Source organism: Dendropsophus ebraccatus, chromosome 12 (assembly GCF_027789765.1).
Source record: "Dendropsophus ebraccatus isolate aDenEbr1 chromosome 12, aDenEbr1.pat, whole genome shotgun sequence".
Taxonomy (NCBI): Eukaryota; Metazoa; Chordata; class Amphibia; order Anura; family Hylidae; genus Dendropsophus; species Dendropsophus ebraccatus.
The window spans coordinates 24,875,402-24,902,216 of record NC_091465.1 but is presented as its reverse complement, the minus strand read 5'-3'; the positions used below and the strand labels follow the sequence as shown (position 1 = coordinate 24,902,216).

At 43.6% G+C, this 26,815-nt stretch overlaps 1 protein-coding gene across 1 annotated transcript in view; it reads left to right on the top strand.

Moving 5' to 3' along the window:
- The window catches only part of VWA1 (von Willebrand factor A domain containing 1), a 66,621-nt gene extending 43,161 nt beyond the window's left edge, over window positions 1-23,460 (top strand). Inside the window, exons 3-13 of the mRNA XM_069947502.1 lie at window positions 3,698-3,976; window positions 4,428-4,703; window positions 6,030-6,302; window positions 6,923-7,195; window positions 7,472-7,738; window positions 10,539-10,805; window positions 10,978-11,253; window positions 13,169-13,444; window positions 13,733-14,005; window positions 16,334-16,603; window positions 20,561-23,460. Of these exons, the coding sequence (XP_069803603.1) occupies window positions 3,698-3,976; window positions 4,428-4,703; window positions 6,030-6,302; window positions 6,923-7,195; window positions 7,472-7,738; window positions 10,539-10,805; window positions 10,978-11,253; window positions 13,169-13,444; window positions 13,733-14,005; window positions 16,334-16,603; window positions 20,561-20,592 (2,762 nt within the window). The 3' untranslated portion in view covers window positions 20,593-23,460. The remainder of the gene's footprint in view (window positions 1-3,697; window positions 3,977-4,427; window positions 4,704-6,029; window positions 6,303-6,922; window positions 7,196-7,471; window positions 7,739-10,538; window positions 10,806-10,977; window positions 11,254-13,168; window positions 13,445-13,732; window positions 14,006-16,333; window positions 16,604-20,560) is intronic.
- Window positions 23,461-26,815: the final 3,355 nt, after the last annotated feature.

Here is a 26,815-nt window from a genome sequence, read left to right as displayed (position 1 = left end):
CCTTTAATTATATTTTCGCTTTGCCTAGTAGCTGTATAATGCTGTTATGCTGGGCCTATGCTGCATTTCCAAGGGGTTGTCCAGGCTTACAAACACATGGCCCCTCCAGAAACAGTACCATTGCTCTCCTTAGTTTGGGTATAGGTTTTGCAGCTCAGTTCTATTGAAGTGAATGGAGCTGAATTGTAATATCACACACAACCCGAGGACAGGTGTGGCGCTGTTTTGCAAGAATGTATCTGTGCTTTGTCTAATACTGGAAAACCCTTGTAATTTAGGTACCTTTATGAAAACTTTTTTTTTTTTGCTAAGTCTTAGCTCTAATCTGTATAAGTAGGATTTTTAGGGTATGTTCACACGTACCGTATTCGCAGCGTATCCGCAGCAGGTTTCATCTGAATAACTAAACACAGCATCAAATCTGCACCACCAAATCTGCTGCGGATCCTGTACGCTTGAACGCACCCTTAGATAATATTTTGGGGCGACATTAACAGAAGAAACTATACATGATTGCCCCTCCAGCATACGGTCAGCCCTGGATATATCACTATTTCATAGCCTAATCCTAATAAACATAAATTTTGTTTATGTGGGGCTTATCCTACTATAATTCCTTGCAAAATCAGTGTCACTCCCTGTCACTTCAATGGAACTGATCTTAAAAGTCATTGGCTGAGACAGGACACCACTGCAGCCAGTGATTGGTTGGGATGGAATTGGAGCTGAACCAGAGCTGTATAAGTATAAGTATAAGCATTATAAGGTATACAGAGGTCATCCAACTCTTCACCAACAGATGATGTCGGTGGAGAGAAGGGTCACACATTGTTGGCAAAGTATTGCCTAGAACCACTCCACCACCCCCATAAAAGGGTTATCTAGCTAAAATCATTTTCTTTTAAATCAACTGATTTCAGAAAGTGATTTGTAATTTGTTTCTATTTAAAAATCTCAAGTCTTCCCATACTTATCAGCTGCTGTATATCTGCCAGGAAGTGGTGTATTCTCTCCAGTCTGACACAGTGCTCTCTGCTGCCACCTCTGTCCATGTCAGGAACTGTCCAGAGCAGTAGCAAATCTCCATAGAAAACCTCTCCTGCTCTGGACAATTCCTGACATGGACAGAGGTGGCAGCAGAGAGCACTGTGTCAGACTGGAAAGAATACACCACTTCCTGGCAGATATACAGAGGCTGAGAAGTACTGGAAGACTAGAGATTTTTTAAATAGAAGCAAATTACAAATCTATATAACTTTTTGAAACCAGTTAGTTTGAAAGAAAAAAAGATTTTTGCTGGACTACCCCTTCAACCTCTTGTTCTTTGTGTAGCGGTGGTGATGTCAATTTGTAACTGCAGTTCAGCTCCTGATCTGATCAGCGCAGGTGCCAGGTTTCAGCAGAATCCACTTCCACCCCCCATCAGTGACTGATAATCTATCCTGTGAATAGCACATCAGTCCATTTTGCCAGGAAAAACCTTTCAAGGGTGCGTTCACACCTATAGGATCCGCAGCAGATCTGCAGCAGATTTGATGGTGCAGATTTGATGCTGTGTTCAGTTATTTAAATAAAATCTGCTGCGGATCCGCAGCAGAAAATATGCTGCGGATCCGGTAAGTGTGAACGTACCCTAATGGGAGAAAGCTGTCCGCTGATATTGTTCAAGGAGTTGTCTGGCCCTGCCTAGTGTGTGAGTGAGGACATGTTCACTCAGCAGCCAATCCCTGGTCACCACTATGGCCAGTGTATGTGTAAAGTATCCATTATGGCGCTCAGCCAGGAGTCTGTAGGAGATCGTGGCAGGTGACTATCCCTTTTCTTCATTTTTACAGCAGTCTTTGCTGGACAATCGCTTTAAGGGTCCATTTACACAGAAAGATTATCTGACAGATTATCTACCAAAGATTTGAAGCCAAAGCCAGAAACAGACTATAAACAGACATCAGGTCATAAAGGAAAACTGGAGATTTCTCCTCTTTTCAAATCTATTCCTGCCTTTGGCTTCAAATCTTTGTCAGATAATCTGTCAGATAATCTTTCTGTGTAAATGGACCCTAAGCCTGCAGCTACCTTATAGATATGGCCAGAGTTAGTTTTATGGGGGGGTTTATGCTGCGTTTACACGGAACGATTATCGTGCAAATTCGCACGATAAATATCGAATTCGAACGATAATCGTACGTATAAACGCAGCGAACGATCAAACGACGAGCGAGAAATGGTTCATCTTGATCTTTCAACAAGTTCTCAAATCGTTGATGATCGTTTGCAAAAAATTTGCAGATCGTTCCGTGTAAACAGTCGTTCGCCGATTTAACCAATGTGTGAGATAGGCTTTAAGCAATCGCAAAACGGATTTCCGTACGATGTATCGTACCGTCTAAACGCTGATGGTTTTGAAAAAAAATCGTCACTCCGTCATCGTTAATCCTACGATCGGGCCAATTATCGTTCCGTGTAAACGTAGCATTAGGTATTTACTATGTTTTTATCCTTTCTATCTATTTCTATGTTTAGACCTCTTAGAAGTGTCAGATCTTAATTATTCAGCGATTTTATCTTTAGACCTGAGTAATGCAGACACGCCTGTAGTTACCTGATCCAGAGATGATATTTATACCGTTGGCTCGCGATGAGACGTCTGTGACACGGCAAGACCAGGATCCAGCTAAATACAGACCCTCCTGAGTCACAGCAGACAGAGAGGCTCATGGCCGTGCGTCACCTGAGTCTATAGGCTTTGGTTGGGCCATCTGTGCAGTCATATGGGTTTACTTCTCTATTACAGCACCAGCCTTCTATAGCTGTGTCACCCACCATAAAACCAATATGGCTCCTTACATACACTGAATGATCAATGCATCAGGAACAGCTTCCCGCTGATATGCCATGGCCAATAACATCATACCACATGACCAATCTATTATTGAGTCGATGTCCCTACTGCAGTGATCATTCGCTGTATATACTAACAAGCCCACTGTCAAACATATGCCAAAAGGGTGTCATTTACATGCCAGGAAATAACACTGACCTAGTCCATTGTATAGGTGTTCAGTAAGATATGTCACCCATGGGCTCCATAGTTTATATATATATTATACTGCACGACATGCTATGTTTTATACTGTACCTCCCTGTTCCTCCATAGTTCACTAAGCCCAATAGTTGAATCAAAGACACTACTGTTGCATCCACCACATGAATGGGGTCCTATAGATAGGGAGAGTAAGGAATTATCACTATATTTTAATAAAAAAATTTATATAGTCAGGATAATATAGGGTCAAACTAAGTAGGATCCAGCTCAAAATTATATAAAATATGAGAAATATAGGAGCTCCAGGCACGTAACAAACAAATTCTGCATCCAGTAATATATATTTTTTCTTTTTTAATATGTTTTTTTTTTTCTCTGAAACTCTTTCCAGTAATATTTATTATATAGTGTGTACAAGATCTTGGAGCTTTACAGCAGCCTCTTCTCTAGCTGAGCAGGCAATTTAAAACAGATACAATGCTGCCATCTTGTGTCTCTTTTAAGGTACTGCAGCTGTAACGGCTATTTCTATGAATACAGGGGCTTTATATAATGTTGATATATTTTTATTTGTATTTATGCAAATCTATCTATCTGTCTGTCTATCTCTCTATCTATCTGTGTATCTATCTAAAATGTATTATCATATTTCAGAGCTGATTCGTGCAAAGAGACTGCAAGCTCTGGATATAACAACAACCAGCTTCCGGCTCACCTGGCCAAAATTACTGACCAAAGATACAGGACATTATATATTGGAATACGCCCCAGTATCTGATCCAAGGAAGAGTGTGCGGCATAATCTGCATGGTGATCAAACAGGTTTAGAAATTACAGGTTTAACTGCAGATACCCCCTATGAGGTCACCCTGAAGCCAGAGTCAAATTTTGAGTATTTCCTGCCTCAAACCATACAAGTCTCTACTCTACAAGGTAAAATTAATGTACGGATGTAGAAGTGCTCATAATAATGCAATGTCATCTAATGAATAGAGGTCCGTGGTCTACAAGGCTGAACACAGTCTGCCCAAGTGGGCAATGCTTTTTCTTAGTGGCTTGTCTGGCTAGCAGAGACCACCCTCTATGACATCTCTATTCTCTGGTTGGACATACAGACAAGGGGAAGCTTGCCAGGGCAAACTATTAAGTTAGGTAGAAACATTGGGGGAAATTTATCAAACATGGTGTAAAGTGAAACTGGCTCAGTTGCCCCTAGCGACCAATCAGATTCCACTTTTCATTCCTCACAGACACTTTGGAAAAGGAAAAGTGGAATCTGATTGGTTGCTAGGGGCAACTGAGCCAGTTTCACTTTACACCATGTTTGATAAATCTCCCCTATTGAATTTATTAGATCTCTAACCAGAACCTTTCCCTGTTCCAGAAGTAAGAGAAGAAAGGAACCTGGAGGCCCTGAATATAACAACCACAAGCTTCTTGTTGACTTGGTCAAAGTTATCTGGAGATACAGGGACATATCTTGTGGAGTATTCACCATTGTCTGACCCAAGGAGAAAGTTACAGAAGATGACGTCGGTGGAGGAGACCAGTATAATCCTCAGTGCTTTAACTCCAAATACCACCTACTGGGTCTCCCTGCTACCCGATTCCAATGACCCGAATATTCAGCCTGAAACAATCCAGGTGTCCACTCTCCCAGGTATCCTGTGTACATCCCTGTTCTTAGTTCTTTTGGCCTTTACTTATAGTAAAGTATGTTGCTCCAATAATCGGCCTGCCACTGGGAGGAATGTGTTCTCTTTGCTGTTTTTCAGCCACTGAGTCTCTGAGTTATTTCTTATTATCTACATTTCAGGGGATAGAACTAGATCTTGTCGTTTGGGAAAACTTTTGACATGTCATAGAGACATGGCAAAAGTTTTGATTAGTCCGAGATCAGGCCCGTACCGGTCAAGAGAAGAGAAAGAGAGGATGTGTTGCGAACCGGGTTCGGGTTTGAGTCGATCCAAACCCGAACGTTCGGTATTTGATTAGCTGCGGCTGCTGAACTTGGATAAAGCTCTAAGGTTGTCTGGAAAACATGGATACAGCCAATGACTATATTCATATTTTCCACATAGCCTTAGGGCTTTATCCAACTTCAGCAGCCACCGCTAATCACATGCCGAAAGTTCGGGTTCGGATCGACTCGAGCATGCTCCAGGTTCCCTCATCTCTAGTTGCAGTGTGTCCTCTCCCCGCTCTCTGTGTAAGATAAAAAAAAATCTAGCTTCATAGACTTCCATTCTGAGCCCTTTTTCTTTTTTTTTCTTTTTTTTCTGACAGAGCGGGAGTGCAGTGTGATCTATTCCCCGCTTGTTCTCCTGATCAGTACAGGCCTGAACATTCAGACCTGGGCCAATGCAAACTTTTGACATGATGTGTCAAACGTTTTTCCAATTGGCAATGACACTTTAGGTGTACTAGACTGAATAGGCTGGCACTGTGCTGGGGGATGAATTACAGTACAGTATTATAGATGTCTGGTGCAGGGAGAAGGGGGTGCTGGCCCCCTCAGTTTGCAAGATGCTACGTAAGCAGAAAGTGAAGAAAAAGAATAGCAGCACAGCAAGGAAGGGGTTACACTAAGCACTGAACTGCCGATGATATGAACATAGAGTCCACCTGGTGCAGCTAGTCTGCTCTTATGTTATTATTATCTTTTGTTTATCCTAGGAAGGTTTACATTCAGTTATTGTAGATTTACCAACCACATCTGCTGGAAGTTTGCCCCAAGTATTAGAAATCACACAGGGAACCTGTTTGAAATTATAGTGTCCATTTAATATTGGAATATTAGATAATATAACTTTGAATGCACCTTTAGATAATGCAGTTGCACCCCTAAACTCCTGTGTTCCCTAGAATGATAGATTGGTGGGGAGGTTTGGGCAAATAAAGTACATATATATTGTACATATATATATAAGTACATATATATATATATATATATATATATATGACACTCCTAATGTCTGTTCTTCAGATTATATCCAAGCAAGAAACCTACAGATTCATGATATCACATCCACCAGTTTCAATGCCACCTGGTCCAGGTTAATAGGTGATATAGGACGTTACTTTCTAGATTATTATCCACTATCTCATCCATGGAGAAAGACAAGGAAGACGTTGTATGGAGACCTGAGCAGTGTGGTCAGTGGTTTAACACCAAACACAACCTACCAGGTCACATTTACTCCAGAATCCAAGATGGAGGCTTCACAATCTCAGACTCTCCCGGTCTCCACTCTACCAGGTAGGATATCCTTTTTTTTTCTATAGTTATGAATAAGGGTCTGCTGTAAGAATGCACAGTACCTAATGACAAAGAATGGTTTATTGTGACAGTGGGACCACAAGTATCAGTCTAATCTAAACTCAAGTCATCCCATACTTATTAACTGCTGTATGTACTGCAGGAAGTGGTGTATTCTTTCCAGTCTGACACAGTGCTCTCTGCTGCCACCTCTGTCTATGTCAGGAACTGTCCAGAACAGCAGCAAATCCCCATAGAAAACCTCTACTACTCTGGACAGTTCCTGACATGGACAGAGGTGGCAGCAGAGAGCACTGTGTGAAACTGAAAAGAATACATCACTTCCTGCAGGACATACAGCAGCTGATAAGTACTGGAAGACTTTAGATTTTTAAATAAAAGTAATTTATAAATCTGTATAACTTTCTAGCACCAGTTGATTTGATTAATGCATTTTGAGGTAATTCTTGGGGTCCCTTCACTCTCAAAGCTACAGTGGATCCCATTCTGGAACTAGCATGTCTGTTGAGATCAATGGACATCCACAAAAATCCTGCAGCTCCTGGGGGACCTACGAAAGATGTGCAGGATTAGCCTAAGCCACTTCTTTCCTATTACAGACATGATTCAAGCAAGAAATCTACAAATCCATGAGATCACCTCAAAGAGTCTTCATTTAACCTGGTCCAGATTAGAAGGCGATACAGGAATATACTATGTGTACTATGCACTGGCTTCCCAACCAGATGTCAAATCTCAAAAAACATTGTATGGTGAGCGCCATCTTGACATTGGAAACCTCACACCCAGTGCCACCTATCAGATCACCTTTATTCCAGAATCCAACCTGCAGTACATCCAGCAGCAGAACATAGAGATCACTACCCTCCCAGGTAAGGTGCCATGTGTATGTCTTCTCCATACCCTCCAACCACCATGTCATTCATGGGATTGGTCCACAAGACAGCTTTGCATACTCTTGGCTTCTTCATGGGGTAGTCACCTGGAAAGGTTTTTCCCACCGTCTTTGAGGTCCATCTCATCCCAGACCATCTCTATTAGTTTACATTGTATTCTTATGGAAGCCGCATCATCTGATGGATCAGCCTATCACTCTCGTTCTTGATCAGGTGTGACTTATATGTGATAATTTTCATCTATCCCTATAGAACAGACCCAGACAAGGAATCTGCAGGCTCGGGACATCACCAGCACTGGGTTTATCTTAACCTGGTCCCGGCTGCCTGGAGATGAAGGGCGCTATGTTCTGGAGTATGCTCCTGTTTCTGATCCGGGGATGAGGCAACAGAATATTCTATATGGAGATGAGACCAGTGTGGTTGTGAGTGGCCTAAGATCAAAGACCACCTATCGGGTCACATTGATCCCCGAGTACAGTGCATATCCTGAAGTCATCACAGTTTCCACTCTTTCAGGTTGGTGTACTGTATCCTAAAATAGGAAGAAAATTGACATTGAATAATTAAAAAAATATATAATATACAGGGTTAGTGAAATCCTCAGACGGTCCTGCTGCTCCAAATGAGATAAATATTGGACTACAGGCACTTCAGATGATGCGCTTACTAGTTATTTAAAAAAAAAAATTCAAAAAGTTGCCTACAGTTGGCATTATAGCTATGAAAATCACACTAGAAATGTTCAATATGTCCCTCTTGGTTTTCAACTACGCTCTCCATTTGCAAAACTAGCTATGAAAATCACACTAGAAATGTTCAAATATATCCCCCTTGGTTTTCAACAACTATTTCCATTGGCAAAACCCTGTTTTCCCCCACTGGACACAGTGAATCAGCTTAAATGACTACAACATGTCGAAAAAATAGCATCCTTCTGATCCTCTTTTGCATATTCATGTTTCCCAGGGGGCAATGCACCTAGGACTTCACTGCATTGAGCGCTTTCACTAACAGCCGGCAGTGTTGTTGTTTGGCTGGTCTCCCTGAGTTCAGCAATCTGTTTCTCTTATCCTTCAGATCTGACACTGATGCAGGTCTGTCATGATAGACCTTATCTATCCAGAAACCCCATGACCACTAGTCACATGCAGTGCGATTGGGTGAGCAAGGAGGCCACGTGTAGAGAAATAATAGCTGATCACCTGTGCATCTGTGAAGGTCTCAATAACTCCACCTAGTGGAGACTTTAACACTAAATTTTTTTTTTACTGAGTTTCAAAACCACACCCAATCTGAAGACAACAGTAGGGGGAAAGTGGCCATGTTTTTGTAGCACTAGATAACCCCTTTAATTGTAAGTCTATGGAGACTGTCTCCTACAGTAAGACGAAAATTGCAGTGAGCTGGGGAGAGAAGAGTTTGGCTGAGCGTTTCTCCCATCTAAGGATCTACGGAGACTGTCTACTGCAGCCAGACATAGATTGCAGCGAACTGGGGAGAGAAGAGTAGCTGAGCGCTTCTCCCATCTAAGGATTGGTAGATGTCTATAGACTATGAAGACCCAGTCTCAGACTAATCAAAACTTCTGACATGTTTGTGTGACATCTTAAAAGGTTTTGGGGTTTTTTGAGTGGCAGGGGAACTTTAATGTGCTATTGGATAAGTCTTGACCCTTTCTGGACTAGTCACATGATCCTATGAACAGTCTGTGTTAGATATTGGTGAGAAAGGATATGCAAAATAGCTTGCACACCTCTTGAGCAAAGAGATGTCCCTTCAAGTTAAAGGGAATCTGTCAGCACCTTTTCGGCTTCTGAGGTGCTGACATTGTGAGGAGGGTGTGTGTGTGTTACCTTTATTTTTCCGGTAGCTGCTGTACTTTTTCCACAATCTGATCTGTTACTTAAGGCACAAGTGTCAAAGAGGAGTCATGGTGCTGCGTTCGTGCCGCACTTTGTCCCGCCTCCCAACTACTTTCTCCTCCCAGCTTCACCTGAATATTCATTGCGGGCTGGCTCCGGTCCTCCTGGCGACGTCATCTGTCACTGCGCATGCGCCCTGGCTCTATGCGCTCCAGATAAACAATTCCGGCCGGGGCCTATGCCCTCAGCTAATGCACACAGTGCACCTGCGCCGCTCTGACGCTCTACGGTGCATGCGCAAATTGTTCATCACACACTAACACACACACACCTTCCTCACAATGTCAGCACCTCAGAAGCCGAAAAGGTGCTGACAGATTCCCTTTATGTCTGGCTCAATCAAGGAGCCTTAGAACATTGACTGGGAATTTTATGCCAAGCCAAACAATCTCTCCAAAAGGAAAAATTTCCCATCTGCAGATAGCTGTTTCAGGGTGTTTGCCCCTCATCAGTGCAGAGCAGGGTGTTGGCTGGCTAGTGAGAGGTCTATCGATGTGGGTCATAGGGGTACTAACTCTCCTTAAGGAGAGCATATCATAAAGATGTGTGGAGACTAATGGTCCCTTTACACAGAGCGATAATTTGCACAATCGAACGATTAACTATTTCGAAGTAACAATGTATTTTTTTTAACGATTAGTGTTTAGATGGAACGATAGGTTGTTTGAAAAAATAGTTGTTTCGATCGTTCTAAGATCGCTCAAGCCCATCTCACAAATGGGGCGAATTGTTGAAAGACTGTTTAGACAAAGCCATCTGCGAATTGTCAGTGAACGACCAACGACTATTTTAGAACATGTTGAAAGATCAAGATGAACGATTTATCGCTCGTCACTTGATCGTATGCAGCGTTTACACAAGCGATTATTGCTCAAATGCGAAAATTTGAATGATAATCGCTCCGTGTAAAGGGACCATTACAGACCATTGCTGCTCCACAGAGAATTCTGGGAAGAAAGGATGTGCAAAACAGCTCTCACACCTCTTAGGGCCCTATAACACGGGACGATCTGTGTAATTGCAGGCAACGATCAAAAAATCGTTCGCTTATCATTGATTTAGATCTGAACCTAAAATTATCGTTAATCACTCGCTAATCGTTCGCTGTAATTCCACATTCGTTCGTTTAAGTTCCGTTCAGTGTCATTGCACATTGTTCATTGTTTTTCTGGGATCAGAAGGAGTACACTATCGTAGTAACGAACGCAATAACGATCATGGTAACGATCGTAACTAACGATTATTGTTCTGTGTAATATGGTGAACGATTTCAGCTTAACGATAAACAATCTTGTTTGCGATTGTTTATCGATGGTCGTTAATCGTTAAAAATCGCTCCGTGTAATAGGACCCTTAGATATTGGGGAGTAATAATGACTCCATCTTGTCTTTAGATCCAGTGGAGGAAAGACATCTGCAGGTCACCGATATAACAGCAACAAGCTTTCTGCTAACCTGGTCCAGGCTTCCTGGGGACTGGGGAAGCTACATTGTGGAATACTCCCCTGTGTTGGATCCAAGGGGTAAATTACAGAAGACGTTGTCTGGGGATGTGAGCAGTGTCATGATCAGTAACCTACCCCCCAATACCACCTACCAAGTCTCCCTTATCCATGAGTCTGGGGTCCAGTATGGAACAATCCAAGTCTCTACTCTGATAGGTAAGTTTATTGGGGGGTGAAGTCTATTGGCTACTTGAGTTCCAGCAGAATTGTGGATGCAGGTGTATCCAGCTGAACATAGGCACAGCCTGATACAATGCTACAAGCTGATAGATGTCATAGATGGCGGCACTATATACATGCATTATAATGGCTCTTATTATGTTTGCAGATCCAATTAAAGCAAGAAACCTGCAGGTTCAGGAAAGAACGTCCAACAGCGTCCAGTTATCCTGGTCCAAGCTGCCTGGAGACACAGGGCGCTATGTGTTAGAATACGCACCACTGACGGACTTAAGCAAGACCATACAGAATGTTTTATATGGAGACCAGACTAGTGTTATATTACACAACCTAACCCCAGATACAGTATACCAGGTCACCTTTATCCCCGATTCCAGGGGCCAGGTAAATCTGAAGCAGGATATCAGAGTTTCCACCCTTCCAGGTACGTGGGTATAACCTCCTATACGTTGTTGGTTCATTATAATGAATGACTCTAAAATGTCACTATCAAATGTCAATATGTGAAACGTTTTGCTCCAGTGAGATCTGGGTGTTCTCACCCTCACTGATCATTAGAGAGGAACTTGGATACTTCACTCCCAGTCTCCCCCACTGACTATAAGATAACAGCATGGAGAAGCGCACAGCTGAGTGCTTCACTGCCCAACAGCTTCTATAGTAAGTCTATGGAGCCCATCTCCTGCAGCAAGAGACCGCAGGGAGCTGGTGAGAGAAGAACTTAGCTGAGTACTTCTCCCAGGGTCTTAAAGTAAAATACATAAATTTAAAAAAATGGCTTTTTAGGCCGAATAATTACTTTGACTAAGAAAAATAATAAATAACAGATCTTTTCATTGATCTGGTTAAAGGGGTTTTCCAGGATCTTAACATTTATGGCTGGTGTAGGTCATCAATATATGATAGCTGAATCAGCCGGCACATAGAATGGTGTCTATGGAGCCGGCGGAAAGTCATGAGGCCGTGAGCGTGTTCTAGCGACGTAATTCGGCAGAATTTATCCGCGAGAAATCCTCAGTGTGAACCCGCCCTAAAGGAGAAGTCTGGCGGATTCTAAAATCCGGCAGCTGGTAGGGGGGAAATGGATTACAAGTACTAACTAACCTCTCCGTGTGCCTGTGTTGAGCATCAGGACTGGCCACGGGACCCCTGCTGGGCTCTGGGATCTCTGGTGCTGACACGTTACAACCCAGCTGATGGTCTGGCCGCTCAGTCAGTGACTGGGACCGGCCTCCCCTCTCCAGAGTCATGATGTCATAACAACTCGGGGGAAAATGCCTTCCGGTGGGAGTCCCGAGGCCTGTCCCGCCACTCACTGCAGACACGGGGAGATCTCCCCCCTGCCCCTGCCGGACTTTAGAATCTGCGCTGGACATCTCCTCCCTTAAAGGGGTTATCTAGGATTAGAAAAACATTGGCGCCTACTTCCAGAAACAGTGCCACGCTTGTCCTTTAGGTTGAGTGTGGTATGGCAGTTTTGTCCCATTTTAGTGAATGGTGCAGATCTGTAATACCACACAAAACCTGTGGACAGGGAGTGGAACTGTTTTTAGAAAAAAGCAGCGGTTTTGTTTTTATAATCCTTGATGATCAATTCAATGGGACTGGGCCACAATCCCAGACACAGCTGCTATAATATGTACAGGTCTGCGTCTGATAAATGAAAAGCCACAGCACTCACCTGAGCCCCTTCTATCAGCTGGTTGAGAAGCCAGAAGTCTGAGGAGGTTGTCAACAATCGTTTTTCTTCCCTTTGGTAATAATTCCTAATGATGTTTTTATGCTGATTAGTTACTTAGGGTAGGTTCACACTATGGAACCCAAGCAGAGAATTTCTGACGGATTCCATAGCTCATACCAGTTCACAGTTGTGCGCCTTTCCGCCGGCTCCATAGACACTATTCTATACGCAGGCGGATTCCACATTCCGCCGAAAGAATAAAGGATAGGGTCAGACTACGGAATCAGAATGGAGAATTTCCGACTGATTCCGTAGCTCATACCCGTTCACGGCCGCGCGACCCTCTGCCCGAGCCAAAGACACCATTCTATGCATGGGCTGATTCCGCATTCCGCCGAAAGAATTTACATGTCAATTCTTTCGGCGGATAGCGGAATTGGGCTGCCCATAGAGTGGTGTCTATGGAGACGGCGGAAAGGCGTGCGGCCGTGAACGGGTACGAGCTACGGAATCCGTCGGAAATTCTCAGCTCGGGTTCCTTAGTATGAACCTACCCTTACAGGGCAGATACCTAAAAGTGGTAATAGAGACTTTGTGCAATTTGCAGACCTTTTCAGTACTGTAAAGAATAAATAACCATCTCTGCTTATCTTCCCAGAACCGGACCAGAGGAGATCTGTATACGCCCGAGATATTACAACTTCAAGTTTCCAGCTGGCCTGGTCAAGGATGCCTGGAGATCGAGGACCCTATGTAGTGGAGCTTGTATTAGTATCAGATACAAGGAGGAAACTTACAAGGACTTTGCCCCGTGACCAGACAAATGTGATATTTAGTAATTTAAGCCCAGATACCGAATACCGAGCCACTATGTTTTCTGAGTCCAATATTCAGTATATCCCACCACAAAGCATTGACGTCTCAACACGGGAGGGTAAGTAGCACAACAGCTTCAACAAAAATGTGAAGGGGTATACATGTACACAGTGAGCTCTCCAGCTCCCCCTAGTGGTGGCTGCAGGCAGATAGAATTTTATCATTCATCTCTATGGCTATGCACAGGATTGGGCTCTGATTTCATGGCTACTTCTTGTCTGCCCAGCTTAGAAGCTTTCTGATTCCACTATTCACCCCTATGGTAATAATAGAGACATGACAGCTATAGGTCTGAAAAAAATGTAAGAATTAGACAAATAATTCCCTTTTTTCGTTCAATTTACAGAACAGCTTTCTCCAGCTCACCTCCTGATCTCTGACCTCAGTGCACACAGCTTCCGGGTGAGTTGGGGTCCCAGTTTTGACAATATTGCTGGATATGAGATTCAGTACGGACCAATTCCCAGCAATACTGTACATACACTGCCGGTGGACAGCAGGATTAATAGCACCGTTCTGGAAAACTTGAAATCCAATACCACCTACCTGGTTACAGTGTCTGCCATATTTAAATCTGGTGGCGAAAAAGCCTTGTCTGCCATAGCATGCACAGCACACAGTAAGTGATGGCTTCAAGCATTGGGAACTGATCAGAAGCTCTAAGATGATGTTATTTATCCAGATTTTCACACCACAAACCACAATACAGACTGGAACATAGATAAAGACATAAAAAGTGTAAAGTGTCACTGGTTTGTTTGTTTTTTTGCAGAAATCAATAGTACATGTGATTTTAAGAAACTTTGTAATTGGGTTTATTAGGCAAATATGCCATTATCTGCATTCAAAAAGACTTTCCCTAGGTCTCCCCCATCACCCCCCCCCCCCACCGCCCCCCCCCCCCCCCCCCCCGCCTCGCTCCTCTCTCTCATCCACTGCTCATTTTCAGGAAATCTTGACTCTTTTACACAGTCGGGCCCTGTCTATTCTATGGAGAGGGGAGGGGGAGCAGGGAGATTAGTCGCCAGCAGAGAGCAAAGGATTACATAGCAGGACTTGTGTGAAAGCATATTCAGAGGTCAGAGCTGACTTCAGAGGAGATAGCCCGGTGATGTAGCTGTAAATTAACTCTTTGTTGTCCAGATTTGGTACCTCATCTCCCTCCACCCCTCCTCTCTCCATAGATACCCATAAAGACAGCGGGGAGAGTTTCAAACTGCTTTTTCATTATAAAAATGCATTTTTCAGCTAATAAACCTAATTACAGTTAAGTTTAAGTTTCTTAAAATCGCCTGTACTATTGATTTCTGAAAAAAAAAACTTTAAAAACTTCAGACATGTCCTACAGACCTGTTAAAGTTTGATCGGCTTGGGTCAGGGTATTCAGACATCCAACAATCATTAGAAAGAGCGGGCACAGCTCGCTCCTCTATCCAACTTATTACAGAACACAGGCTCCATAGATTTACCATAGCACCAGTCATCTGCAATGGGCCAGAGAGTGAAGAGCTCAGCCTCACTCTTCTCCCACTTTATCTAGCAATCGATGGGAGACTGAACACCCAAAATAAAGCAGAACCTAAGGCAGAATAAACACAAGACCTTGGCTTCCATTAGAAATCTCCAGTGTAAACAAAGTCTAAAGGCGCCCAAACAATTTATACTAAATTCAGCCATGCTATAAGGTGTAAGGGGACATTTATGTGTATGGGGAGCACAAGAGAGAGAGTTCTTGGCTAAATAATTATTCCGCATGTTTACAAGGACATAAAGGATTTACATTAGGACTCTGGGTTTTTTTTATGTATAGGTTTACAGTATCAACTGTCCACATTGTGGGTTATAACTAGCTGATCCATGAGATCTGAACCCCCACCAATCACTCGGCTATCTCCTAGAGTCTCATAGAAAATGAATGTAGCAGAGGCTGAGCATGCTGCCGATCCATTTTGCCCTCATTCACACATTCTGTAGCTGTATTTACCCGTCCTGCAGTGCACAGAACAGTGATCCATGCCACAATTGCATGTACTAGAACCTGCCCTTTTTGTTCTTGCAGCACGGCTCATGGCCCACTAACACGTACGCAACATGTAAATGTAGCCATTTAAATTAATTGGTCTGTAATTGTGCACCTGCAGTTACAGATGCTTTACGAACGTGGCCTAACTCATGAGACAGAAAACCTCTGTTGACATGATTGGTTGGGGTACCAATGGTTAGACCCCAAATAGCAACTTTGCCAACATTACAATTCCCCTACCTTTGTGTGTATATCCTATGCAAACCTATATGTTTCTATGGTTACAGACTACAAACAAACTTTGTGTAGTCAGACCCTGCTGCATGCCTTACTTCACTCCCTGCATCCTCTCTTGTTGCTTATGGATGTAGATATTAATATATGACTCCAGGATCATATGCATAGCTTGCTTGTATAAACAAAGTAGTAGGTCAGCACATCCTTCAATCCTTAGCCTCAAAGTCTCTCAGGATGTATGCCACACCAAGAGCATGTGAGATTGATCCCCGGACCCTGGGGCCTTCGAATACAGAAATCACTTTGATTCTCTACAGCTCTTTAAAACAATCAATGCTTTGTTTCATATTTGATAAAATGCTGGCATGTTTCAGACTGACTAGCCCTTAGTCATGGCTCTGCAAGTGGTTCTATAGTCCATGATGCACTTCATTTGGCCAATAGAAGACAATGGGAAAATACAAGCCAGGTTTGGGTTCCTGCAGGGTCTAACATAAAGCATTGATTGTTTGAAAGAGCCAGTGAGAATCTTGTGTCGCTTGTTTGTAGCCTATAACCCTGAAGTCACATAGTTCTGCATAGAAGCTGTATACACAAAACGGTGGCATTTATCCAAGTTGTGTGTTCCAGCATTCATCATAGAACGCAGAAGTAAACTTAGGTATAAACATTTGTTCCTCTTGTTAGACGACACAAGGGTAAAGTACCTGCACTTCAAAGACCAGGGCACCAACACCGTGAAGGCCACATGGGGATCCGCAGATGGAGAAGTTCAGGGCTATCAAGTACGGTGCAGACGAGAAGCAGGCCGATCCTCGGTGGTCAGCGTGGCTCCACAGACTCACAGTATATATTTAACAGACTTGGCAGAAGGAACCACGAATAAGATCTGCGTTATGCCGGTTTATAAGAATGGAGAGGGGAAAAACCGGTGCCGGAAGATTAAGATGCAACCAGGTAGGTGACGGAACCTGGCGGAAGCTGCTCTGCATGAAGGGTTGCTCTGCATGAAGATTTAAAAAAAAAAAAAAAAAACCTGTGGCAAACTTAAAGGAGAATTCCTTTGAAATTGAAAAAAATGGAAGACGGCAGGGGTGCAGGAAATTAATAAACGAAGTAAAGAAGTGAACCCAACCCTTTGCCTCTGTAGTGCCTCTCCTGCTGATGGCTGCTGGATGTCATTTCGACTGGAATGTGGGTACGTCATGTACCTGGCTCTTCCAGCTGCAACGTCACTGCCCAGCAGTACAATTGCCTGCTCAGCCGGTCAGTGACTGGGGTGGTGTCCTACCCCGGGCATGTGACATTGCACCTGGAAGAGACACCGGTGGCTGCTAAGGGGACCCAGGAGCAGCACTACGAGGCACGAGGATAGGCAAGTACAGTTTGTTAATAATGTTCCCGCACCTCCACCTCACCTTTTTTTTTTCCATGGGACTTCTCCTTCAAGGGCCTTTAACACAGCCCAATTATCGGCCAGGAGTGTTGCTACAAACGTTCCTGCAGCCAATAATCTACCCTTGTTAAAGTGACTCTGTACCCACAATCTGACCCCCCAAACCCAAACCGCTTGTATCTTCAGATAGTTGCTTTTAATCCAAGATCTGTCCGTTCGGCAGGTGATGCAGTTATTGTCCTAAAAAAACTACTTTTAAACTGCTAGCCCTGTGCCAAACTGACATGGCCTAGAGTGTGTGTGCATTAAGCTGGCACAACCTCTCTGTCCCTCCTCCCACCCTCCTCTTCATTAGGAATGCCCCAGGGAGATCTTCTCCTATTCATCACCTGTCTGAACACTGCACATGGGCTGGATCGTTAAGGCACCTGCGGAGTGTTCAGACAAGTGAGGAATAGAAGAATACCTGCCTGGGGCATTCCGAATGATGAGGGAGGAGGGACAGAGAGGTTGTGCCAGCCTAATGCATACACAATCTAGGCCATGCCAGTTTGGCACAGGGCTGCAAGTTTAAAAGTTGTTTTTCAGGACAGTAACTGCATCACCTGCTGAACGGACCCCAGGACAGATCATGGATTAAAAGCAGCTATCTGAAGGTACAAGCGGTTTGAGGGGGGACAGATTGTGGGTACAGAGTCGCTTTAAAGCTGCGGACAGGGAAAACGGCTGATCCTTGGCTGATCACATCTTTTGGGCAGGCCTCAAAATGTATAATTATCGGCCACACATCTTCCTTGGTATTCCTTTGCCAATAGCAAAGGGAAACTGACAGCACGGATATGCATATATCCGTGCTGTCAGTTTCCAGATGACACAGCAGTACATACTTACCTTGTGCACTTCTGCTTGACCAGGCATCCCGCTGTCTAGCTCTCCCTTCCTGCTCTGTGCTGCTGTATCTTCAGGCCGCCGCCAGCGAGCAGAAAGAGAGAGACGGAGAGTTGGATGTCGGATCACACAGCAACGCAGAAGGTATTTATACGCTGCTTGTAATCTAGAAACTTCCATGGCCGCACAAAAGATACAGGGATTGCTCGTGTGGCCTGGCCTCTAAATTAATAGTTTCATTACATATAACATACAGCTTGGTCGTTCTTTAACTGTTTCTTATGCTGTAAAGTATATAGTCCTCAAACTCTTAAAATAGAAATAATTTACAATCGACGCAAGTGAATCTAAATCTTCAGCCAACCTTAATAATATTGAGCGAATTTAGCCGAGAAGGTGAGAAGATTTTAGCAAAGCTCTTTGTATGAAATTACGAATCGTCCTTGAGAACAGAAGACAGATTGAATGCAATAAGCAATTACGCTCAGCATTCAATATGATTAGGGATCAAGCCGTATCCTTGACAAATGCTGAAGGTTCCCGCCATGAAGCCGTACCTGCATTTAGCAAAATGGAATTCAAGAGCCCTTCGAAATGAAGACACTGTGACTTCTGCAGATTATCTTACCCAATGGAAAGTGTCTGACGCCATCTAACTTTTATGGGTATCATGAAAAGCTTAATAAAAAAACGTTGGTAATAACGTGGAGATTTGTCAGTATATATAGATCAATAACCATCTTCCCCCTGTACAGTTATACAGTGATACTTTCTTAAATTGTCCCTGAAATTTAGTAAAACTTTTGACATGTCACAGAGACCTAACAAAAGTTTAACTCAGTCAAGGTCTGAGTGTTCTGACCCTTATGAATTGTAAGAACCAGCAGAAAGAAGCGCCTGGCTTGCTGTGATCTCTGTCCAGTCGCACTAGATGTGCTCCGCAGATTTCTAATGGTGGTGTCTAGTGCAACTCAATGGAGATTAGAGAAAGTCAGGCAGTGAAGCTTTTCCTGCATACCCTGAAGGAAGTGATGTATTCTTTCCAGTCTGACACAGTGCTCTCTGCTGCCACCTCTGTCTGTGTCAGGAACTGTCCAGAGCAGGAGAGGTTTTCTATGGGGATTTGCTACTGATCTGGACAGTTCTTGTTGCGGGCAGAGGTGGCAGCAGAGAGCACTGTGTGAGACTGGAAAAAGAATACACCACTTCCTGCAAATGTGTAAATTACAAATCTGTGTAACTTTCTGACACCAGTTGATGGGAAAGAAAAATGTTCACCCTCTTTAAAGAGGTAATGTATCATTATTATATAAACAGGCCTGTCTGCATAGGCCATCTATATTGCACTGGTAGGTCCGATCAGCTGTCAGAAGGGGTTGCAGTGCTGATACAGGCCCTCCAGCCTCCTTAATGTTTTATTTTTACTACTCCTTGCATCACCATACTATTAGTAGAAACAATGCAAGGTACTGCAGTATTGTCCCTTTCAAGAAGATAAGTCTAGCAACACTCTACCTGTCACTGGCAATTTTTCTTTCAAATCAACCTGTCCCAGAAAGTGCCAGAGATTTGTAATTTACTTCTATTCGAAAATCTCCAATCTCCTAGTACTTATCAGCTGCTGTATGTACTGCAGAAAGTGGTGTATTCTCTCCAGTCTGACACAGTGCTCTCTGCTGCCACCTCTGTCCATGACAGGAACTGTCCAGAGTAGCAGCAAATCCCTATAGTAAACATCTCCTGCTCTGGACAGTTCCTGACATGGACAGAGGTGGCAGCAGAGAGCACTGTGTTAGACTAGAAGGAATATACCACTTCCTGCAAGACATGCAGAAGCTAATAAGTACTGGAAGGATTAGGTCATTTGCAAATCTGATGCTGAAGCTGAATTCGTTTTTGTTTTCTCTGGAGTACTCCTTTAAAAGTCTTAGTTCTGGATACTAAGGGGGAGATTTATCAAACATGGTGTAAAGTAAAACTGGCTCAGTTGCTCCTAGCAACCAATCAGATTCCACCTTTCATTTTTCAAAGAGTCTGTGAGGAATGAAAGGTGGAATCTGATTGGTTGCTAGGGGCAACTGAGCCAGTTTCACTTTACACCATGTTGGATAAATCTCCCCCTAAAAGTCTTAGGTCTCAAGCACACTAATGCATGCTGCATGTAGCCTAAGGCCTGTTCCACATAAGCATATTGGTGCACAACTTACTCTATTACCGTATTTCTTCAGTATTGCATTCTCTACTGTTACAGAAAGTATTGATGGGCGTCTTCAGGACAGGAAATTGAATAACTTTTAAAAAAATTATCCAAATTAGATGAGATACTGATGCAATACGAATGAAATACAGAGCAAACATGGATACATCTGTATTTTATTCCCTCTATGGACCTACATAGACAATAGGCATTTTCTATCCACTTAATGCAGGAAAGTAGCGTAGTCTTCATTTGTAATCTAGGTATGACCTTTATACACCCACGTGAGTAGCCCCATAGGTTAACTTTAGCTGTATACACATAGACATATATATACATATATATATATATATATATATATATATATATACACACACTCACCAAGTCAATGAAAATATTTCCACTATTAACAATATACTTATTTTCTCTTAAGGAACATCAGTAAACGGTTATTCAAGACTATGAACAAGGTAAAAGAAGGTTAGTAAGATGCCATGAAGGCTGTCAGGGATAGAGGCACATGAAAGCCACAAGCTCTACAGGACGACAAACCTTTACTATGTGGACGTTTCTGCAGAAGTTGCATAGGAGAAGAGCTTGGGCATCTAGGCCTTAAGAAGAAGATGAGATTATCTTGGGATAACCTATTTTAACAACCCTGTGGGTCAACGTGATATCTAGTGACCACAATGAACTTGTGTATTTCTCTTTATAACCACTTCAGACTGTTCCTAACACAACCATTTAAAGGGATTCTCCAGGATTGGAAAATACCTGTTCTGTCCCTGGGGTGGGCCATTAATATTAGATTGAGTGGTATTCCTCCTGATCAACTGATTGAAGGGACCACAGTGCTCTGTACAACTAGTAGTGGTTATGTCTGGTATTACAACACAGAACAGCTCAGCACAGGTGATGCTGCAGTACCAGGCATGGCCACTACTGAAAGTATGGAGCTGTGCTATATAAACAATGCACAGGATTAGGCACTTGGTGGAGCAATATTACTCCTTTAATCAACTGATTGGTGGGGCTGCCAAGGGCCAGACCCCTATTGATGGCCTCTGCTGCAAAACCACTTTAACCTTTATGTCAAATGCATAAGAGACTGGTTACCTGCTGTATAATAGAATGGACAACTTGCTTCAACATGGGCCTAGGACGATAATGGACGATAATGGTTAATAAGCAGAAAATTAAGATTTTATGTTTTCTTACAAATGTAAATATCCGCAAATAAGAAGGAGATCTGTTACAAGAGGAAGAAACTCCAGAGCAAAAAGGAACACAGCCAAGATCACTAACGAGACTGAAGCTGTAACCCAGTATACAAATTCACGGAACGAGCTGAAAGCAGAACTTTTAGTACTTCCTTTAAAAAGGTAAATGGGTATAATGGAAACCAATAAAGTTACCAACAGTAACTTTCCTACCGCTCCGATGACTGTAAAAAGTAGAGAAATAGTGCGGCATTGTTCTCCGAGTTCTGGTATTCGGTTTTGCCAGGAAATCATAGTGTGTATGAGTGGCGGCTATAACTTCCAATACTATGACTGGATGAGAAAAATATACACAAGCGGTATATATAGCTCGTGGACAGTCGGCACCAGAGCGGAGCAGAAGGGTAGCAGCAGCGGTTGTATTTTTTTTTTGCACTATTAGGCCATGTTCACACAACGTAAGTTCAGTACTAATCACGGCTGTTGTTGCAATAGCCATGATTGGTATAGAAATTACGTTGTGCTGCAGGCCGAGGGAATCCCAGCCGGAGTGTATACACATGGTATACACTCCGGCCGGGATCCCTAGCGGCGCTGTAGAAAACCGACATGTCAGTTTTCTGCGGCCGCAGAAAACCCTGTCAGTGCACACTATGGAGCGAGCGTTTCCAGCCGCATGCTCCATAGTATGCAGTGGGGAGTTCTGATGCGCCCGCATGAGAACTCAACGGCGCAAAAGATCATCTGGCCGGTACTGCAGTACCGGCCGGGATGATCTTTTATGAGACCGGCTGTTCCATGACCTGGCCAGGTCACGGAACGGCCGGTCCTATACAGTGTGTGAACATGGCCTCAGGCTATGTTCACACAACGTCTTTTTTGGACAACTGCCATGCGCGGCAGTCTTGCTTAGCCTCAATAGTTTGGTCCTTAATGGAAATATTACAGGTGATTCACTCCACAGCTAGACAATGGCAATCGTGCATTCTAGGATTACCACTCAATATTGATGTATTCGGATGGGGTATAAATTTATAATTTATGGCGCCAAAAAAACAAAAATAAATAAAAAAAAACTGACTTCTTAGGCTACATTCACACATCCGTTGTTCTGTGCGCAATTGCGGGCAGAACATAGAACCCATGGTATTCAGTGGCCCCATTCACACATCCGTACGTGTTTACAGGGCCGCTATCGCTATGGTAATGAAGCAGCAATGTAGTCCGTGAAGCTCCGTAGATGCACATTCGTAGTGCGGGCAGCAGCCGCGGGTCCGCGGTCACGGGCTGCACTACGGATGTGTGAATGTAGCCTTAGTCTTCTATAGGAGGATATAGGAAGCGAGTTGTGTGCGTAGCCAGTGCATTGTTTACATCTCCTTTAATCTGCATGCAAGCGGTAACAAGGGGAATATGAAGATTATAAGAAGAGGAGGACTGACCACAGAAAGCTGGGGTACGTGTACAGAGCTGTAGGATACCTACGGAGAACCACTATGTCATTGTCTCCATTCCCACACTATAACTAAAGGTGTTGTCCAGGACTGGAAATTGGGATTTCCTTTTCCCCCCAAATGGCTCCATTCTTGCCCATGAGTCTGATGTTACACATCCCCATATAAACTCAATGGCAATACTAAACATGGCCCATAGACAAGCACCGTGTGGCTTCTAGAGAAAATAGCCAACCCTTTGAAGTATATGTCCAGAAAAAAAAAGCTAATTTCTTTAAAAAAATAAAATAAATAGCACCATCCCTGTCCTTAGGTTGAGGGTGGTATTACAACCCAGCTTCATTCACTTCAATAAAGAGGAGCTGCAATACCACACCCCAACTGAGGACAAGAGTAGCGCTGCTTCTGGCACAAAGCGGTTCTTCTAGCCCCTTTAATTATTAAGGTGTTGTGTTATGTGCAAGTCCCCGTACATATTTATCAGCCAAGCCGCTCAGATTCAAAGCGGAAACAAAACTTACAGCGAGGGAGCAGTGTGGAAACCAACCTCCCTGCGGCCTCCTGTCGATCATAGACAATTATTGTATTTTAAGTATTTTTTACTAACTGTTATATTTGTTTGTTGCACAATAAAAAGTTAACAGCGGGTTGAACAAGAAGAGCGAGACTGAGTGACGTTTTATACAATTTATTAGACACTCATGGACTTATTTGTCTATGCGAATAATGGTTTATATATGTAAAGGTAGAATGGGACTCTAGTCCTAGTTATAGGTCCCTTATGTTATATAGTAGAAGAGGGTGTGGTGTGTGACCCTACTATATGAATGAGTATTGGATCTACCCAAAAACCTTACTGCCACTTTAAAAACCATGTCCTTTAGACAGAATTGGTCACCACTATTTAATCAATGGAGGTCCAGAACCCTGAGATCCCCCCGATCAGCACGATGAAGGGTCCGCTGCACACTAGTGAGCCATGGCCTTTTCCATGTCTTCATCTATACAACCCTGTACATACCAGAATGGCTGATCCCTGTAGTCCCATTCACCTGAATGACACTAAGCTGCAGTATCAGGTATGGCCCCTGTATCATCCAGCAATGAAAGGACCTGTGCATGTACTGAAGTCAAGGACTGCCCGCTAATGTCTTATGTAGAGAATCTTGAGCACACTCAGGCCAGTCCTAGCCCGAGCGTGCAGCATTCGATTACCAGTGGCTGCAGAAGTTGGATGCAGCTCTAAGGCTGACTGAAAAACATGGATAAAGCCATAGGCTGTATCCATGTTTTCCAGAACTCCCCAGGGCTGCATTGCCTTATCTGTAGCCTTAAGTTATTCAATAGGAGGTAGCTGGAGGCTCCACGTGTGATGTTTCCATTATGCCCCAAACTTCAGGATACTCCTTTCTAGACACACACCAGTGATTCCCCATAGATGAATGACAGCTCACATTACTGTACACAAGATCTGTGATCCAAGTGAATTTATTAGAAGTAGATTGATAGAATAATGGATACAACTATACAGACACAGCACAACATCAAATCATGAAATAAAAGGGACCAAAGTCTCTTCAATGGACAGGACAGGACATCAACACTACAGTAAACGGCTTCTCTTTCGTCAGGATATTACTAATAATAAATGTTATTGTTGCGTCTATATCCAACAATGTCGCTAATTCATAATCACATTTTAGTGGTTTAAACAAGTCACAGTGACAAACCACATACAAATCCCATTCAGTCCGGACATAAAGTACACCACCTGCTGTAGTCTGTGTGTGGGCCCCTCAAATTACCGGTCTCATCCCCTTGGTCTCATCTTGGTTCATAAGCAATGTCAAGAAGGTTCATCTTAAAGGGGTAGTCCAGGCATAGTCTTGCTTAAAGGGGTTATCCAGCGCTACAAAAACATGGCCACTTACCCCCTACTGTTGTCTCCAGTTTGGGTGGGGTTTTGAAACTCAGTTCCATTGAAGTAAATGGAGCTTAATTGCAAACCGCACCTGAACTGGAGACAACAGTAGGGGGAAAAGTGGCCATGTTTTAGTAGCGCTGGATAACCCCTTTAATCTGCCATCAAACATAGAGAGATCACAGCACGTTGGGTGTCACATTTGCCAAGGCAACCAGCAAGTAGGTGTGATTCTATAACTGGGACCCATGCACAATACTTGCTGGGCACGGGGACGTATCCTCTGCAAGTGTCCTACCCAGTGTGCAGTTGTGTTTCTGTATATGATGTTGGATCAGGAAGGAAAGTATTCCTGGATAACCCATTTAGGGTGCGTTCACACGTACAGAATCCGCAGCAGATTTGAGGGGCCAGACTTGATTTGCTTTGAATCTCCAACTTCATATCTGCACCATCATATCCTGTACGTGTGAACGCACCCTTAAAGAGAAGCTGTCAGGATGTGGAAGCTTCCAGTCATGCTTGGCACACTCCTCCTCCTGCCGATACTAGCTAGCTTTACTGTCCGAGTTGAAAGAGAAGCCCTGCACTCAGGCTGTCAATGATAGCTAATGGCGGGAGGAGGATGTGGCGAGTGTGACTGGAAGCCTCTGTGTCCCTCCCCAATAACTGGATACTAGTGAAGGTGTGCCTTGTGGTAAGATCTTTTCTAGCTCTAGAAGACATCGCATAGAGCTGAGTGTTGCTCTCATCAGCTGTTGGATCCAGATGCCCAATGGGTTCTCTTTACTGTTACTTTAAAGTGTCACTGTGATTTCGAAGACTTTTGACATGCCATAGAGACACATCAAAAGTTTTGATCAGTAGGGGCCTGAGTGTTCAGACTCGTACCATTGGTCCGAACGAGCCGGGAGAGGATGCGCTGCAGCATGGTCTGCTACCCGCCCTGTGTCAGTGAGAGAGTCTGGCTCCATTGACTCACATCGGTAACCTGACTCATCATGTGACACAGCTGGGAGAGGACAGTTTTCTCCCAGCTCGTTCTCACAATCAGAACAGGTCTGAACACTCAGATCCAGACCAATGAAAACTTTTTCATTAATTTGAAACGTTTTGATTGGTTGGGATCTTTATGTCCAGACGCCACCAATTACTAAGTATACCAGGAAAAACATGGGGCTGTGAGCATCATTCCTCTGATCACTGCTTGATCCCACATGTTGCAGGGCTCCATCCTTACTATAGAGCCTGTCTTCTTCAGTGAGACAGAAAAGGAAGAATGGCGGTGAGGTACACAGCCGCGCCCTTCCCCCAACTATACAGACTGATGGGAGTCTCAGCACTGAGTACTTTTGATGTGTCTTTGCGACATGTCAGAAGTTTTATAGCTGACAGTATCACTTTATAGAAGCCCTTGTGTAAAATGAGAGATATTAAGTAGTATTATTTCAGTGGATTGGAGGTTGCTCCTCAACATCACAAGATGGCAGACATGTCAGACTTCAGGTCACTTTACACCACACAAAAGTTTTCATATTACCTCCTCACTTCCTCTCAGTAGTATCACACAGGTGGAACAGTAGTAGAGAAACCTAAGAACTTAAAGGGGCGTACACATTGGTGACATGGTGCTAGGGTATTTACGCCATTTACGTGATGTGACTGCTGCAACCACTGCCGATCACCGGAGTGACAAGGTCGTGCCACCAGAACCTCAGTACCACAGTACCTAGAAAAAGTGAAGTAAAGCGAAGTGGTAAGGGGCCTTTCAAGGAGACACCGCCACTTAAGGGCCTTTTACATGGGCCAATATCGGCCAGGAGCATTGCTAGAACCACTTCTTTAGTCAATAATCGACCTGTGTAAAAGTGACAGCGATCAGCTGAGGGACAGGAAAACGGCTGATCCTCGGGTTTTGGACTGCTGGGGGCTGGGTTCACACTATGTATATTTGAGGCTGTATTTGGTCCTCATGTCAGGTCCTCATAGCAACCAAAACCAGGAGTGGATTGAAAACACAGAAAGGATCTGTTCACACAATGTTGAAATTGAGTGGATGGCCGCCATATAACAGTAAATAACGGCCATTATTT